Source organism: Pseudorca crassidens, chromosome 4 (assembly GCF_039906515.1).
Source record: "Pseudorca crassidens isolate mPseCra1 chromosome 4, mPseCra1.hap1, whole genome shotgun sequence".
NCBI classification, from domain to species: Eukaryota; Metazoa; Chordata; class Mammalia; order Artiodactyla; family Delphinidae; genus Pseudorca; species Pseudorca crassidens.
Window position 1 is genome coordinate 18,680,989 of NC_090299.1, and position 19,220 is coordinate 18,700,208.

At 39.5% G+C, this 19,220-nt stretch overlaps 1 protein-coding gene across 7 annotated transcripts in view; it reads left to right on the forward strand.

Annotated features, from left to right (window-relative positions):
* The window catches only part of NUDT6 (nudix hydrolase 6), a 42,906-nt gene that overhangs the window by 16,860 nt on the left and 6,826 nt on the right, over positions 1-19,220 (forward strand). The window contains exon 3 of one of the 7 annotated variants that reach the window (XM_067735136.1): positions 15,513-15,678. The exons of the other annotated variants lie outside the window; for them this stretch is intronic. Coding sequence (XP_067591237.1) covers positions 15,574-15,678 — 105 coding nt within the window. The 5' untranslated portion in view covers positions 15,513-15,573. The remainder of the gene's footprint in view (positions 1-15,512; positions 15,679-19,220) is intronic. 7 annotated transcript variants of the gene reach the window in all.

A 19,220-nucleotide genomic window follows, 5' to 3' on the forward strand; every position in this document is an offset into this window, starting at 1 on the left:
ATTTTCTCCTTCATCACTTTAAATATGTCCTGCCAGTCCCTTCTGGCTTGCAGAGTTTCTGCTGAAAGATCAGCTGTTAACCTTATGGGGATTCCCTTGTGTGTTATTTGTTGTTTTTCCCTTGCTGCTTTTAATATGTCTTCTTTGTATTTAATTTTTGACAGTTTGATTAATATGTGGCTTGGTGTATTTCTCCTTGGATTTATCCTGTATGGGACTTTCTGTGCTTCCTGGACTTGATTAACTATTTCTTTCCCATATTAGGGAAGTTTTCAACTATAATCTCTTCAAATATTTTCTCAGTCCCTTTCTTTTTCTCTTCTTTTTCTGGAACCCGTATAATTCGAATGTTGGTTTGTTTGATGTTGTCCCAGAGATCTCTGACACTGTCCTCAGTTCTTTTCATTCTTTTTTCTTTATTCTGCTCTGCAGTAGTTATGTCCACTATTTTATCTTCCATGTCACTTATCCGTTCTTCTGCCTCAGTTATTCTGCTATTGATCCCATCTAGAGTATTTTTAATTTCATTTATTGTGTTGTTCGTCATTGCTTGTTTCATCTTTAGTTCTTCTAGGTTCTTGTTAAATGTTTCTTGCATTTTGTCCATTCTACTTCCAAGATTTTGGATCATCTTTACTCTCATTATTCTGAATTCTTTATCAGGTAGACTGCCTATTACCTCTTCATTTGTTAGGTCTGGTGCATTTTTATCTTGCTCCTTCATCTGCTGTGTAAGTTTTTCTGTCTTCTCATTTTGCTTATCTTACTGTGTTTGGGGTCTCCTTTTTGCAGGCTGCAGGTTCGTAGTTCCCGTTGTTTTTGGTGTCTGTCCCCAGAGGCTAAGGTTGGTTCAGTGGGTTGTGTAGCCTTCCTGGTGGAGGGGACTAGTGCCTGTGTTTTGGTGGATGAGGCTGGATCTTGTCTTTCTGGTGGGCAGGTCCACATCTGGTGGTGTGTTTTGAGGTGTCTGTGGCCTTATGATTTTAGGCAGCCTCTCTTCTAATGGGTGGGGTTGTGTTCCTGTCTTGCTAATTGTCTGTTATAGCGTGTCCAGCACTGTAGCTTGCTGATCGTTGAGTGAAGCTGGGTGTTGGTGTTGAGATGGAGGTCTCTGGGAGATTTTCGCCATTTGATATTATGTGGAGCTGGGAGGTCTCTTGTGGACCAGTGTCCTGAAGTTGGCTTTCCCACCTCAGAGGCACAGCACTGACTCGTGGCTGCAGCATCAAGATACTTTCATCCACACAGCTCAGAATTAAAGGGAGAAAAAGTAGAAAGAAACAATAGGAAGGGAGGGAGCGAGGGAGCGAGGGAGGGAGGGAGGGAGGGAGGAAGGGAGGAAGGAGAAAGAAAGAAAGAAAAGAAAGAAGGAAGGAAAGAAAGGGAAAAGAAAAGGAAAGAAGGGGAGGGAGGGAGGGAGGAAGGAGGGAAGGATGGAAAAAAAGAAAGAAAGAAGATAAAGTAAGATAAAATATAATTAAATTATTAAAATAAAAAAATAATTATTAAGAGAAAAATACGGACGGATAGAACCCTCGGACAAATGGTGGAAGCAAAGCTATACAGACAGAAGCTCACACAGAAGCATACATATACACACAAAAAGAGGTAAAGGGGAAAAAATCATAAATCTTGCTCTCAAAGTCCACCTCCTTAATTTGAGATGATTCGTTTTCTATTCATGTATTCCACAGATGCAGGGTACATCAAGTTGATTTTGGAGCTTTAATCTGCTGCTTCTGAGGCTGCTGGGAGAGATTTCCCTTTCTCTTCTTTGTTCTTAACAGCTCCCAGGGGCTCAGCTTTGGATTTGGCCCCGCCTCTGCGTGTAGGTCGCCGGAAGGCGTCTGTTCTTCGCTCAGACTGGACGGAGTTAAAGGAGCCGCTGATTCGGGGGCTCTGGCTTACTCAGGCCGGGGGGAGGGAGGGGCACGGAGTGCAGGGCGAGCCTACGGTGGCAGAGGCCGCAGTGATGTTGCACCAGCCTGAGGCGCACTGTGCGTTCTCCCGGGGGAGTTGTCCCTGGATCCCGGGACCCTGGCAGTGGCGGGCTGCACAGGCTCCCCGGAAGGGGGGTGTGGAGAGTGACCTTTGCTCACACACAGGCTTCTTGGTTGTGGCAACAGCAGCCTTAGCGTCTCATGCCTGTCTCTGGGGTCCGCGCTTTTAGCCGCGGCTCGCGCCCGTCTCTGGAGCTCCTTTAAGCAGCGTTCTTAATCCCCTCTCCTCGCGCACCAGGAAACAAAGAGGGAAGAAAAAGTCTCTTGCCTCTTCGGCAGGTCCAGACTTTTCCCCGGACTCCCTCCCTGCCAGCCGTGGCGCACTAATGCCCTGCAGGCTGTGTTCATGCCGCCAGCCCCAGTCCTCTCCCTGCGCTCCTACCGAAGCCCGAGCCTCAGCTCCCAGCCCCGCCCCACCCCGGCGGGGGAGCAGACAGGCCTCTAGGGCTGGTGAGTGCCGGTCGGCACCGATCCTCTGTGCAGGAATCTCTCCGCTCTGCCCCCTGCACCCCTGTTGCTGTGCTCTCCTCCGCGGCTCCGAAGCTTTCCTCCTCCGCCACCCACAGTCTCCGTCCACGAAGGGGCTTCTAGTGTGTGGAAACCTTTCCTCCTTCACAGCTCCCTCCCACTGCTGCAGGTCTGGTCCCTATCCTTTTGTCTCTGTTTATTCTTTATTCTTTTTCTCTACCCAGGTACATGGGGGGTTTCTTGCCTTTTGGGATGTCTGAGGTCTTCTGCCAGCATTCAGCAGGTGTTAAGTAGCAGTTGTTCCACGTGTAGATGTATTTCTGGTGTATCTGTGGGGAGGAAGATGATCTCCGCGTCTTACTCTTCCGCCATCTTCGATAAAATCTCTAGAAAAGATCTTGCTTAGATTTATGTCTAAGAGTGTTCTGCCTGTGTTTTCCTCTAAGAGTTTCATAATGTCCAGCTTTACATTTAGGTCTTTAATCCATTTTGAGTTTATTTTTGTGTATGGTGTTAGGGAGTGTTCTAATTTCATTCTTTTTTTTTGCGGTATACGGGCCTCTCACTGTTGTGGCCTCTCCCGTTGCAGAGCACAGGCTCCAGACGTGCAGGCTCAGCAGCCATAGCTCACAGGCCCCCAGCCGCTCCGAGGCACGTGGGATCTTCCCGGACCGGGGCATGAACCCATGTCCTCTGCATCAGCAGGCGGACTCTCAACCACTGCGCCACCAGGGAAGCCCTCTAATTTCATTCTTTTACTTGTAGCTGTCCAATTTTCCCACCACCACTTATTGAAGAGTCTGTGTTTTCTCCATTGCATATTCTTGCCTCCTTTGTCATAGATTAGGTGACCATAGGTGGGTGGGTTTATCTCTGGGCTTTCTATCCTGTTCCATTGATGTATATTTCTATTTTTGTGCCAGTACCATACTGTCTTGGTTACTGTAGCTTTGTAGTATAGTCTGAAGTCAGGGATCCTGATTCCTCCAGCTCCATTTTTCTTTCTCAAGATTGCTTTGGCTCTTCAGGTTCTTTGGTGTTTCATACAAATTGTAAAATTTTTTATTCTAGTTCTGTGAAAAATGCCATTGGTAATTTGATAGGGATTGCATTGAATCTGTAGATTGCTTTGGGTAGTATAGTCATTTTCACAGTATTGATTTTTCCAATCCCAGAACATGGTATGTCTCTCCATCTGTTTGTGTCATCTTCCATTTCTTTCATCAGCACATTATAGTTTTCAGAGTACAGGTCTTTTGCGTCCTTAGATTTTTCTTGTTCCCTGAAATAAGCTTGTATCACTATAAACTTCCCTCTTAGAACTGCTTTTAATGCATCCCAGAGGTTTTGGATTGTCGTTTTTTCGTTGGTAGGTGTGTTATTCTTTTTGATGCAATGGTAAGAGGGATTGTTTCTTTAATTTCTCTTTCTGATCTTTCATTGTTAGTGTATAGGAATGTAAGATATTTTTGTGTGTTAATTTTGTATCCTGCAACTTTACTGAATTCATTGATGAACTCTAGTAGTTTTCTGGTAGCATCTTTAGGATTTCCTGTGTATAATCTCACGTCATCTGCAAACAGTGACAGTTCTACTTCTCCAATTTGGATCCCTTTTATATCTTTCTCTTCTCTGATTGCTGTAACTAAGACTTCCAAAATTACGTTGAATAAAAATGGTGAGAGTGTACATCCTTGTCTTGTTCCTGATCTTAGAGGAAATGCTTTCAGCTTTTCACCATTGAGAATGATGTTAGCTGTAGGGTTGTCATGTGTAGCCTTTATTATGTTGAGGTAGGTTCCCTCTGTGCCCACTTTCTTGATAGTTTTTATCATAAATCAGTGTTCAGTTTTGTCAAAAGCTTTTTGTGCATCTATTGAGATGATCATAGGGTTTTTTTATTTTTATTCTTCAGTTTCTTAATGTTGTTTATCACACTGATTGACTTGCGGATATTTAAGAATCCTTGCATCCCTGGGATAAATCCCACTTGATCATGGTGTATGATTCTTTTAATGTATTGTTGGATTCAGTTTGCTAGTATTTGATTGAGGATTTTTGTGTCTATGTTCATCAGTGATATTGGCCTGTGAATTTTTTTTTGTGTGTGTGGTATCTTTGTCTGGTTTTGGCCTCATGGAATGAATTTAGGAATGTTCCTTCCTCTGCAATTTCTTGGAAGAGTTTCAGAAGGAGAGGTGTTAACTCTTCTCTAAATGTTTGGTAGAATTCGCCTGTGAAGCCACCTGGTCCTGGACATTTGTTTGGTGGGGGTTTTTTAATCACAGCTTCAATTTCAGTATTTGTGATTGGTCTGTTTATATTTTCTATTTCTTCCTGGTTCAGTCTTGGGAGATTGGACCTTTCTTAGAATTTGTCCATTTTATTGGCATACAGTTGCTTTTAGTAGTCTCATATGATTTCATGTATTTCTGTGTTGTCCATTGTAACTTCTTTTTTATTTCTAATTTTATTGATTTGAGTTCTCTCCCTTTTTTTCTTGATGAGTCTGGCAAAAGATTTATCAGATCTGTTTATCTTTTCACAGAGCCATCTTTTAGTTTTGATCTTTGCTGTTGTTTTCTTCATCTCTGTTTCATTTATTTCAGCTCTGATCCTTATGGTTTCTTTCCTTCAAGTAACTTGGGGGTTTTTTTGCTCGTCTTTCTCTAGTTGTTTTAGGTATAAGGTTAGGGTGTATATTGGAGATTTTTCTTGTTTCCTGAGATAAGCTTGTATCACTATAAACTTCCCTCTTAGAACTGCTTTTGCTGTGTCCCACAGGTTTTGGATCATTGTGTTTTCATTGTAATTTGTCTCTAGGTATTTTTTGATTTCCTCTTAGAATTCTTCAGTGGTCCATTGGCAGTTTAGTCTCCACATGTTTGTGTTTTTTACAGTTTTCTTCTTGTATGTGATTTCTAATCTCAAAACGTTGTGGTTGGAAAAGTTGCTTGATATAATTTCAGTTTTCTTAAATTTACTAAGGCTTGATTTGTGGCCCAAGATGTGCTCTATCCAGGAGAATGTTCCATGTGCACTTGAGAAGAACATGTATTCTGCTGCTTTCAGATGGAAAGTTCTGTAAATATCAATTAAGTCTATGTGGTCTAATGTGTTATTTAAGGTCTGTTTCCTTATTGATTTTCTGTCTGGATGATCTGTTGATGAAAGTGGGTTGTTAAAGTCCCCCACTATTATTGTGCTACTGTCAATTTCTCCTTTTATGGCTGTTAACATTTGCCTCATATGTTGAGTTCCTCTCTGTTGGGTGCATATGTATTTACAGTTGTTATATTTTCTTATACTGATCCCTTGATCCTTATGTAGTAGCCTTCTTTGTCTCTTATAACAGTCTATAAAGTCTGTTTTGTCTGATTTGAGTATTGTTGCTCCAGCTTTCTTTTGATTTCCATTTGCATGGAATACCTTTTTCCATCCCCTCACTTTCAGTCTGTATAAGTCCCTGGATCTGAAATGTGTCTCTTGTAGACTGCGTGTATATGGGTCTTGTTTTTGTATCCATTCAGCCAGTCTCCGTCTTTTGGTTGGGCCATTTAATCCATTTACATTTAAGGTAATTATCGATATGTATGTTCTTATTGCCATTTTGTTAGTTGTTTTGGGTTTGTTTTTGTAGGTTTTTTTTTCTTCCCTTCCTCTTTTGTTCTCTTGTGATTTGATGACTATCTTTTCTGTTGTGTTTGGATTGCTTTTTCTTTTTTTGTGTGTGTATCTATTGCAGATTTTCGGTTTGCAGTTCCCATGAGGTTTTGATGTAGCAGGCCATATATATATGAGATTGTTTTAAGTTGCTGGTCTCTTAATTTCCAAACCATTTCCAATATCCTCCATTTGTACTCTGCTTTGCTCACAATTTCTGGTTTTCCTATCATATTTGTGTGTAGATGATTTCCAACCTTAACTGTATGTTTGCCTTTACCAGTGAGCTTTCTCATTCATAATTTTCTAGTTTCTAGTTGTGACCTTTTCTGCCTAGAGAAGTTTCTTTACCATTTATTGTAAAGCTAGTTTGGTGGTGCTGAATTCTCTTAGCTTTTGCTTGTCTGTAAAGATTTTGATTTCCCCATCGAATCTGAATGAGAGCCTTACTGGATACATTATTCTTTGTTCTAGGTTTTTCCCTTTCATCTCTAAATATATTGTGCCACTTCCTTCTTGCCTGAATAGTTACTGCTGAAAACTCAGCTGTTAACCTTATGGGGATTCCCTTGTATTTTATTTGATGCTTTCCTCCTTCACAGCTCCCTCCCTGGGGCTCAGGTCCCATTGGATTCCTTTCTCTCTCTTTTTTCCTTTATTCTTTTGTCTTAACTCGGTTATGTGGAAGTTTTCTTGACCATTCTGCCAGCATTCACTAGATGTTCTGTGTGAATCATTCCACTTGTCTTTGTGTTTTTGATGTATTTGTGGGAGGAGGTAAACCTCTAATAGTTTTGTGTGGAGTCTTTAGGGTTTCCTATATGGAGTATCATGTCATCTGCGTATAAATACAATTTTGCCTCTTCCCTTCTGGTTTGGATACTTTTTATTTCTTGTCTCATTGCTGTGGCTAGGACTGCCAATACTATGTTGAATAGAAATGGTGAGAGTGGGCATCCTTATCTTGTTCCAGAATTTAGTGGGATGGCTTTCAGCTTTTCACCATTGAGTATTATGTTGCCTGTGGGTTTGTCTTAAATGGCTTTTATTACAGAGATATTTTCCCTCTATACCCACTTTGTTGAGAGTTTTTATCATGAATGGATGTTGAATGTTGTGGAATGCTTTTTCTGCATCTGTTGAGATGACCATGTGGTTTTTGTCTTTCCTTTTGTTAATGTGGTGTGTCACGTTGATTGATTTGCATATGTTGAACCATTCTTGCAACCCTGGAATTAATTCAACTTGGTCTTTGTTTTTGATCTTTGTATGTATTGTTGGATTCGGTTTTCTAGTATTTTGTTGACGATTTTTGCATCTGTGTTCTTCAAAGATGTTGGCCTGTAATTTTCTTTTTTTGTAGTGTCTTTGTCTGGTTTTGGTATTACGGCGATGGTCACTTCATAGAATGAATTTGGGAGTGTTCCCTTCTCCTCAGTTTTTTGGAATAGTTTGAGGAGGATAGGTATAAGTTCTTCTTTCTATGTTTGGTAGAATCCCCCAGTGAAGCTGTCCAGTCCTGGGTTATTGTTTGCAGTTTTTTTAATTACAGATTCTGTTTCACATCTAGAGGTTGGTCTGTTCAAGTTACCTATTTCTTCTTGACTCAGTTTTGGCAGGCTGTATGTTTCTAAAATTTGTCCATTTCTTCTAGGTTGTTCAGTTTGTTGGCATATAACTGTTCATAGGATTCTCTTAGGATTTTTTTTTTCTTATTTCTGGTGGTATCAGTTGTTATTTCTTCTCTTTCATTTCTTAATTTGTTTATTTGGGTTCTCTCTCTTTTTTTCTTGATGAACCTGCCTAGAGGTTTGTCAATTTTGTTTTTTTCAAAAATGCAGCTCTTGCCTTTATTGATCTTTTCTCTTGTTTTTTTGGATCTCTCTTCTATTTCCTCTCTGATCTTTATTATTTCTTTCCTTCTGCTGACTTTACTGACTTTGGATTTTGTGCATTCTTCTTTTTCTAAAATTCTTTCAGTTGGTAGGTTAGGTTGTTTATTTGAGATTTTTCTTGTTTCTTGAAGAAGTCCCGTATCGCTATGAACTTCCCTCATAGAACTGCTTTTGCTGCATCCTATGGATTTTGTAAGGTTGTGTTTTTATTTTCGTCTGTCTCAGGGTATTTTCTGATTTCCTCTTTGATTTCATTGTTGACCCATTGGTTTTTTAGTACCATATTGTTTAGTCTCCATGTGTTCATTCTTTTCCCAATTTTCTTTCTGTGGTTAATTTCTAGTTTCATGTAGTCAGAAAAGATGCTTGAGGTAAATTCTATCCTCTTAAATTTGTTGAGGCTTGTTTTGTGTCCTAGTATGTGTTTTATCCTAGAGAATGTTCCATGTGCACTTGAGAAGAATGTTTATTTTGGTTTTTTTGGATGTAGTGTCCTGTAGACATCAATTAAGTCCAACTGGTCTATTGCATCATTTAGGACCTCTGTTGCTTTATTGATTTTCTTTCTGTAGTATTTGTCTGTTTATATCAGTGGGGTGTTAAAGTCTCCTACCGTTATTGTATTTTTGTCAGTTTCTCACTTTATGTCTGTTATGTATTTGTTTTATATATTTAAGTGCTCTTATATTGGGTGCATATATGTTACAGTGTATTATCAGGTTTTTTGTATTGATCCCTTTCATCATTATAAAGTGTCCATCTTTGTCTTTCTTTGTAGACTTTTTAAAAAAGTCTGTTTTGTCCGATACGAGTATTGCTACCCCTGCTTTCTGGTTTCCATTTGCATGAAATATCTTTTTCCATCGCCTCACTTTCAACCTGTGTGTGTATTTCACCCTAAAGTGAGTCTCTTGTCCACAGCATATTATAGGTGTTTTTTTTTTTAATCCAGTCTGTCACTCTGTGTCTTCTGATCAGAGCATTTAGTCCATTGACACATAAAGTAATTATTGATAGGTATGTACTTGTTGCCATTTAATACCTTGTTTTCCAGTTGTTTTTGTAGCTCTTTTTGGCTCATTTCTTCTTTTTTTTTTCCTTTTGTGATTTGATGGTTTTCTTTTTTAGTTTGCTTGAGTTTCTTTCTTTTTAGTTTTTTTGAATCTATTGTATGTTTTTGATTTGTGGCTACCCTGGTTTACAAGTATGTTGCTTTAAATTGATAGTCATGCAAGTTCAAACACATTCTAAAAGATTTACATTTTTATACTCCCCTCCCCCACTTTTTGTGATTTTGATATCCTGTTTTGCATCTTCATGCTTACCCTTTTACGGTTTGTTCTAGTTATAATCACTTTTACAATTTTTTATTGTTTTTTAAATCTGTGTGCTTGCTTATTTAATTTTCAATCCTTTCATATATTTGCCTATCCTATTGTGTTTTTCTTTTTCTATAGGTTCTTGCTTCTTTTCTATTTAGAGAAGACCTTTCAGTATTTCTTTTAGGATAGGTTTAGTATTGCTGAATTCTTTTAGTTTTTGCTTGTCTGAGAAATTCTTTCTCTCCTAAATGATAATCTTGCTGGGTAGAGTATCCTAGGTTGCAGGTTTTTCCCTTTCAGGTCTTTGAATATATCATGTCACTCCCTTCTGGCCTGCAGAGTTTCTGCAGAGAAATCAGCTGATAGCCTTATGGGATTCCCTTGTAACTGACTCTTTGTTTTTCTCCTGCTGCCTTTAGAATCCTCAGTTTAACTTTTGCCATTTTAATTATGATATGTCTTTGTGTGTGTTCATGTTGTTTGGGACCCTCTGTGTTTCCTGTACCTGGATATATGTTTCCTTCTTAAGGTTTGGAAAGTTTTCAGCCATAATTTCTTCAAATACATTTTTGATACCCTTTTTTCTCTCTTCTCCTTCTGTGCATAGATTGGCACACTTTACATATCCCATAGATCTCGTATGTTGCTTTCATTTTTTTTCATTTGTCTTTCTGTCTGCTGTTCTGATTGGGTGATTGCCATTATTCTGTCTTCTAGATTACTTATTCCTTCTGTGTCATTTAGTCTGCTATTCATTGCTTCTAGATTGGTTTTTATCTCAGTAATTGAATTGTCTGTTTGGTTCATTTTTAGTTTATAGTTCCTTGTTACAGTGATCTGAATTTTATTAATAGTCTTTTTTATTTTATTAATAAATAAACTTTTATTATTTATTTTATTAATGATCTTAGTAAATTTCATTTTATTAATAATCTGAATTTTATTAATAATCTTTTTTTTAACTTTATTTTTGGCTGTGTTGGGTCTTTGTTGCTGCTTGTGGGCTTTATTTGTGGTGAGTGGGGCCTACTCTTCGTTGCAGCATGTGGGCTTCTCATTGTGGTGGCTTCTCTTTTGCAGAGCATGGGCTCTAGGCACATGGGCTTCAGCAGTTGTATCACGCAGGCTCAGTAGTTGTGGCACATGGGCTTAGTTGCTCCACAGCATGTGGGATCTTCCCAGACCAGGGATCAAACCCCCGTTTCCCTTGCATTAGCAGGCAGATTCTTAACCACTGTGCCATCAGGGAAGTCCCAATAATCTTTCTTAAATCAGCATTTTTATTACCTCATTTTTGGACTCAGGGTCTAATAGACTGGTGAGGTCTGTTTCATTATTTGTTCTTTCAGGAGATTTCTCTTGTTCTTTTTATTTGGAGTAGTTCCTCTGTTTTTTAACTTTCTCTGTCTCCGTGAATTTAGGAGAAACCATTATCTACTTTGATCTTGAAGGGGTGTTTCCCTGTGTAGACTGTGTGAGTGTTATTTTTGGTGCAAGGGCTTGTTTTGGTATAGATGCCAGCCACTTCTTTCTTCAGAGTGTGCTGGCTGTTATCCCATTGATAGGGGTTGTAATAGGTGGTGTGGTGTGCAGAACCTGTGCTAGATGAGGGGCAGGGCTTCCTCTTTGCTCCATGGCTGTCACCACCCTGTTGGGGGCAGTGTCTGCTCCCCAGTTGTTGAAGAAGCCCTAATGGTTGGGTGCAGTTAGGTTCAGTTGCCCTCGAGTGTGTGCTCTGCCCCAAAGGAGGTGACCGCAGAAGCATATAAGGCCTGTGTAGTCACAGTGAACCTATGCACCTGTAGTTTCCCACGGTTTCGCCCAGAAGCAGCCCATGGTCTCGTCCCTTTCTCTGTTGTGTTCATCCCAGACCTAGTGCTAGGCTGTGGTGCGGAGTAGGCTGGGGCTGGAGGCTGTGACTGCAGGAATTGAGGTTGCTGTGCTGCACCTGGGACCTGGGCAGCCTCTGTGGTAGACCTCTACCAGGACCTGCCAGCCCCACATCCAGCTCCACCCTGCAGTGCGAAGTGGGTGGAGCTGGAGCCAGAGCACTCCCACAGGAAACGTACCACTGCGTATTCCCGCCCAGGGCCTGTCTGCTCAAGACGCAGCATCCAGCCACTCTTTTTTATGGCACCACCTGTACATGCGCTGACCAAGTCTGCTGCAGCCGACCCGCCCCTGCTGTCCACACACCTACCACAGGCTCCGAGGTTCTCCCCAGACCACACCTCAGACCCTTCAGGTCGTCTCTGTGCAGCTATATCGAGTCCTCTCCCAGGGACTTGGAGATTTGGCAGTTAGCCACTGCACGTAATTGTGGCACCGCCCGATGCAGCACTGACAGTGTCTGCTCAGTTTGATCCACCACCCGCATGTGTGCACTGACAGTGGTCTCTGCAGTTTGGCCCTGATCCACCTCAGGCGGCCCAGTCTGTATGCGCAACTAGATTGCATCTCTGCCCTTATCTCACACCAGGCTGAGGTGTGGAGTAAGCGGGACCCAGGCGTTCACCCCTTCGGATTGGGAAGTGTGGCAAGGCGGCACCCGCCAGTGCTGGTCTCTTTTTGCCCTGATTGTTAGCAAGCCAGCACGCACACACTCCTCACAAGCAGAGTCTAGGCTTCTCCAGCCCCTCTATCTGACTCAGCAGATTTCCCAGCAGGCAATGGGGCTCCCCGGGCCAAGCGTCTGCCTGTATGGACCGTCTCTCCTTTACAGATGGGAATGGTAAAATATTTGGTTTGAGAGCTAGATTGGGAACAGAATTAAAGAGCCTCATACACCCAAATAAGAACTATAGGCAACTAGAAGTAACAGAAGTTTTTAAGAGAAGTACCATGCTTAGAGGTCAGATGCTTTCATGCTCAGGAGTATAAGTGACGAGAGTAATTACTTTGATACTTTCTGAGACTTCAGTAGATATTGGTGGATAGAGTCATACATTTTTCTCCTCATATATGTTTTTAAATTTTAAACTAATATTCATAATTATAGCTGAAAGCAGTATCAATCATTTCTCAGAAATGCTATCTGAAAGCACTCTCATGGTATTAAGTAACGTTAAAGTTTTAGTTAAGGCAGGATCTCTGACTCAAACTAAGCTTTATCTTCAACAGATTTTTATTGGGTACCTAAAGTAGTATTGTGCCTAGCCTTCAGTAAGTTTTATATTTGAATTGGAGTACATATATATATATATATGTATGTATATTTGATGGTAATGAGTGGAGAGTAAGTAGGAAGCAAGACTGAATGGTAAAAATAGGGCCTAGTTATGAGGGGGCCTGAGCCAGGAAGAGGAGTTTAGATTTGACATAGAAACAATTCAGATTTTGTTTACTGAAAGATTTTGATTGAGGTGACAGTGACGAAGATGATATATGGACAGCTATACTCTGTTTATCACTATACTATGTTATTTACCCTTTTACCATAGGGTAAATTGCTAGATCTAGAAATTGGAGATAGGGTGAAAGGCACGCAGAGGGGCTATTTACCCAAAATTATGCAGATAACGTAGTAGTAAAACCAATCTAATTTTAGAGTCTGTAATCTTAAAAAAAATTAGCCAAAACCTAAATAAACTCACTTCATGTGAGAGTGATAAGCCCTGATTCTCTCCACATTCAATTCCAAGCATCAAGTAAGGATTTCAAAGACATACAGCTATTTCCCTACATGCCTTGAAATTATGAGGGACACCAGATGGTCCTTAACTTACCCTACTCTAACCTACAAAAGCACAGTTCCCGTAGTCATTATTTTACTATTTTATCATTCAGGTCTTAACTACCCTTAGGCCAAAGGAGGTTGTATTAATATATAATATTTAGTACCCAAGGTCTGAGAAAACTTACTTAGGATTTTGTTCAATTAAATTGGGTTAGACTGAAAGTGGATATTATAACTCTGCAGTATGGCAGAGAGATGATATGCCCAAACATTATTGGCAGATACCATATATATATGGTATACAAGTATACAAGTAACATAAATTGGTTAATTTCCTTTGCTAAGTTTGAAAAATAATCTATACCTTCATATATAAAAGTTACTTCTAAAGAGATATTATAAAAGTTTTACTATCTTTTAAGTGTATCCCTTTAACTGTCTTTTCCTTGCATTAAAGAAGCAACCGTATCACCAAAATTTAATTTTTCTACGCTTAGGTGACATAAGAAGTTGTACAAACAAAATTGGATCAGGAGACCTGGGTTCTAAGATTTGGCCCTGCCATTAGCTAGCTATACAACTCTGGGCAAATCTATGAGGCTCTGGGAACCTAAGTTGCCCCATTTATGAAATTAAGGAGTTACATTCGATGATCACAAATGAAATATCCCAATACTATAATTCTCCCTATACACTTATGCACATGTAAGATAAGATACCAGATATAACCTGGTTTAAACCACTTTGGTATTTTGGAAAGAAAAGAGTAAACTTTTAAGATTTTAAAATAGCACACTGTGTCGTAAGTGACTTTATCAAATAAAATTTCATTAAGGACTTTGACAGAGACTGAAAGACAGCCAGAGTAATATGATTGCTCCATTCTGAGCAGTTTTTCAGGGCTGATGGATCAACCAACTAAGAATCTATTTATGTAATTACTCATTTATTAAAACATGGAAATTCACAGAGAACAAACCTAGGTCTAACTAATAATATTAAAAATTGGCTTGCAGTCTGAAAAAAAGAAAAGAAGGAGCTTCCCTGGCAGTTATGGCTAACCTGTCTTACTCCAAACCTAGACAGCGTGATGTTTTGGGGATGGTTTTTTTTTCCCCTTATAAAACCTTCCAAGACAAATGATTTAACAGCTTTAGTTTGCAGAAATCAAACTTCCAGAGCAATCTGTATTGCAGCAATTGAAAAGGAAAGAATTGAATTGAGCTTTATTTTTAAAACAGGGCAATAGTCAAAACTATGTATACTGAATTTGCCTAAACTCCACTGTAAATGACTAAAAACTTATGATTCTGTTAATCATGATTGCATTCAGTGCCTCTCTAGTTTTGCTTATCTTAGTTTCAAAGAAATAATTGCTAGTGTTTTCTGGAATGTTTGTTAGTATTTTCCAAGGTAGTCAGGAAACAAAGGGAGACCCAAGACTTAATGACTAAACAAAAACTCCAAGAGACCTATCCACAGTGGCATTGTTTTAGCCATTCTTCATCCTGTAACATGGGCTTATAAAGATGTGAGTGGAGAGTTTTCAATCCTCCACCTCAAGTTTCCTTTGGGGGTCAGTTGCCTTTAGGGTCAATTTAAGGTCATACCCTTAAGCTGGGGGGACTTTTGAGTAATTAACCCTAGATAGGTTCCTAAATGGTTTATTTGATGTCTCTTGGAACCAACAGCCATATCTCAAGAGGATTAAAAACCCAAGTAAAGTGTAGCACCAGCTCTGCTATGGCTTCTAGCCTACTAAAAATTCATAACCAAACATTTGCTAACACTCTACCATTCTCCAGGTCACTTGTTCTTCTATTATAGTACACATTCGTGATCCTAACTGATGAGGTTTTCAGGCTAAACAAAATTATTTTAATTCCATCGTTTTGCTATTTAATAGAAATAAAATCAGATAAATAATGATAATTGTGATGACAAAATACTTCTGCAAAAATTTTCTTATTTAATAATGGTATGCGTTATTATCTCCATTTTTCAAAAAAACTTCAGAGAGGTTGCAGTAACTTTTTCAACATTACACAACTGGTAATTGGCAGAGTCAGAATTTAAGCCTAGAGAGGAATCTTTTCACTAAACTAAAGCAGATGAAAACATAAATGGAATTAAAACTTGGATTTTTTTTGAGGGAGTCAGTAGTTTTATGGCAATGCCTATCATACTTTGCATAGGATACAAAAGACTTCACTTGAATGGGGTTTGTTTTTTAGGGAGGTAGTTTTTCGCTTTTTTTAATACATAGTACAGATGCCACTGTCTATTGTTTAGGTTGACAGTTCCATTCAGTTCAGTTGCCAACGATGATACTTAAACAGTACATATTTGGCCTAAAGAAAAAAAAAAGAGCTTAGAACAAAACTGTGTGAAGAAAAATTATTATGGAGAAAAGGGACATGATTAAGTGAAGGATATAAAGAGTAATTTTAGAAGTTATGGCAGCTTCTAATAAAGTTTGTGTATGCAGTTTCTCACCAGGTGCTGAAGGTTAGTTTCCTTCCTGGCTGGAAGCTCCCCAGAAAGGATTTATGGCAGCTTTGTCCTCAGAAAGCTTTACCTTTAATCAGATAAAGGGAATCTCAGAAAAGGCTTCTTTCTGCATCTTGCTGTATCTCATATGTCTTCAGTTTAAGGTAATCTTTATACCATTCTGGTAGGTTGTGCATCCCTTCATTTGGGACTGCACATAGCTAATCAAATCTCTAATAAGAAATGCTGTTCAGCTGCTGATGTCTCTGAACTCAGAGGGCCTGGGACCCAGCATCAGCTGGCCGGTGTCTCTGGGGAGGGGACACAATGAAGCTCATGTTGGAAATGCTAGGAAACTGCAAAGTGGATTTGGCTGTTGCTATGGGAAGGAACTGCTGCTGCCAGAATGAAGCAGCATGCCGAGGCAATACATGAACCACAAGCACATGGGAAGCCCACAGGAAGCAGACAGGAGGAGCTGCTCCCTTCTTCCTCCTCCAGCCTCGCAGTCTGTTGGTGGAGCCTAACGGAGTCAGTTGGCAAGACCAAAACTGCTTAGCAGAGTCCCAGCTCCAGCATCACTAGGCAGAGCACAGAGGCTGAATTTGAAGCTGAGGGACAATCATAGTGTCAACTTCTTAGAAACCACACATTCTCACACCCCTGCCCCACCCCCAGGCCTGATGAATCAAACTCTGGGGATGCCGCTCAACAGTTTGTGTGTTAACAAGCCCTCCAGGTGTTTTAGGTGCACGGTCAAGTTTGAGAACCTCCAAACTAGAACACTGGGCATCCAGATTCTTCATTTGCTGATTTTCAGTCTTGCCAGTGATTGGTTCTTTAAGAGTGAGAAAGTACTGCTGCTCAGAACCTAATCATGATCCCCACTGTGCTTCTAGGCAGTTGGGATTGGCAGAAGCTAGAAACAAATTCAAATTATATAAGACTTTGGTTTCTTTGTGAATTAAATAGAAGTGATACTCTTACTTAGGGTTTTGATTTAAGTTATGAACAGAGATCTATCTAACAGAGCAATAAAATATAAAAACTGAGTATTAAGGTATAGCTCAATGTAATAAAAAGTATAAAGTGAGACTAAATCATATTTAATTTCTGTAATTATTTTGGTGTTAGGTGGAATTTAAGCATAAATGATAGCTATTAGCTGTAAATAACTAATTAGCGTTATTTTCAGACATCTGAGCCATTTTTTCTCCTTTCTTTGCATGAGCAAATGCACACTCAGACTCAAAGCTGAAATACTTAAAACATGTCCTTTCTCCTTTCCTACCCATATAGTCCCTTCCTTTGTCCCTGCCCCATGATTTTGAGGAACAAAAGACCTAACAGTGGCTTGACCTTGTAAACCAGGTGCTAAAGAGCTGAGTTAATGGTAGGGACCTATTCATTCATTTGCCAAACATTACTGAGTTCCTGTACATAACTATGTTGTAGGCTCTGTTTTAAGCTCTAAGTAAACATTAGTGAACAAAACAAAGTTTCTACATCTGGAGCTTATATTCAAATAGGTAAGATACAAATAATAAGTGAATGAATAAATAATATATAAAGTGATGGTGAATGTTATTAAGAAAAATACAGTAGTATAAGGAGAAAGAGAATGACTAGCCTTGCTATATTGTGCATTAATTTTCTGTATGGCCTAAACCTAGCACTCAGTAAATTTTTATTGAATGAATGAACAAACTTATTAAGACATCTCTGGTAGCATCTGTCGCATAACAGTGATAATATTGTAGTTAATTAGATTTATCTAAACACAGTGGCTCTGAATTCTGAAGAGTGAGAGTAGTAGCATTAAAGACCAGAACAGTGAAAAGAAAAGATAATGAGATCAGGCATCTGACCAAGTTTGAGTTAGGGAAGAATGATAAAGTCAAATAATATAAGAACCAAAAGGAAGAGGCTAGCAAGTCTGTACCCTTGTTCTAGGTTCTTGAGATTAGACAATTTCTATTTGAAAGAAATTAATAGTCTTTGGGGGGTTCTGTTTACACAAATTCCTAGTTAGGATTTCAGCAGCCACACCCAGGGAAGATCCTGAAGCGAATCATCTGCTTAGGAAAACAGAAGATGTCTGTGGGGTTGGAAAAATAGTGAGAAAAAGGATCAGAAAATGAGTCATTCCTATTTACCCATTCTAGAAACACTAAAATAAACTTGAGTTTATCTTCAGGATAGGTTTTATAAGAAACAGTGGTATTAAACTTGAAATTGCCTTAACAGAAAATATCTTACACTCTGTTAAGTATGAAGAATGCATTAAAAAAAAATACCCTTTGTTGATATCCAAAATGCTTACTATTGGGGCTAGCAGTTCCTAACACCGAGGAAGGAAAGAGGTTCCAGTGATTGATGGGACCACTGTACATCATTTACACACTTCTGTTTTACACTCACACCTACAAACACACGTGCACGCACACACCCACACACAAACATCAGATTTATAATTGGCAAACGTATAGGAAAAATTTATCATCACATTCACCATTCTACAATATGCTGGAATTACTCTGACTATGCTTTAAAATCACACATTTTGGGGCTTCCCTGGTGGCGCAGTGGTTGAGAGTCTGCCTGCCGATGCAGGGGACACGGGTTCGTGCCCCGGTCCGGGAGGATCCCACATGCCGCGGAGCGGCTGGGCCCGTAAGCCATAGCCGCTGAGCCTGCGCGTCCGGAGCCTGTGCTCCGCAACGGGAGAGGCCACAACAGTGAGAGGCCCGCGTACCGCAAAAAAAAATCACACATTTTTATAACTTAAAAGGATAACTGCCTTTCGTAGTATGTAAAAATCAGATCAGATATGCTTCAGGAACTAGATGACCTGACTCACTCAAAGCAGGGAGGGGTCATATATGTGAATGTTGGGTAGGACCCAACAAGCAAAGAGGCAAGAGAATGTCTGAGTAGAGTATTTCTTTTAGAAGAGAGTGGAAAGTACCTTTTTTAAGATTAGGGAGAAAAGGATCTTGGAATTTTACACTTGAAGCATAGAGATGTTTTGTCTTTTATTGGAAGGGAGAACAAAGATGAAAACAGAAACTATGGGTTACTGTTCATATTCAAAACCCAACCTTACCCCTTCCTCAGTAATTTTTCCCCTATGAAACAATATACTGGAAGTGTTAGAGTAACAGTAAATTACTAGTAGAGTAATAGCAAATCACTAGTGGAGTAACAGTAAATCACTAGCAGAGTAGTAGTAAATCACTAGCAGAGTAATAAATCTCATGCCAATCAAACGATTCTTGATAGGGAACTCACAGGCGAGAGGTAGATACAAAGACGTTTGATACCAAACTAGGTTTTAGTTCAAATTCACAAACCCTGGAGGAACATAAGACTAAGATACAGATTCTGGTTGGGTTTATGTAGAATGTTCCAATGAGATCTGAAGAGCAAAAGATACATGAAAAAGCAGCAAATAGTGGTAAAGAATTAGTATGAAAATAGCAAACCAACTTTTTAAATTTCTTAAAAGATGATTAGAATCAGATTGCCTGGATTTTAACTGTGAGTTTTGCTACACACTGTGTCACTCCAGGTAAATTATTTAACCTATTTGTCCTCAGTTTCATCACTTCTAAAATGGGAACAATAAGCAGTAAGGATTCACAATATAGCACAGGGAACTGTATTCGATATCTTATAATGACCTATAATGGAGAATAATCTGAAA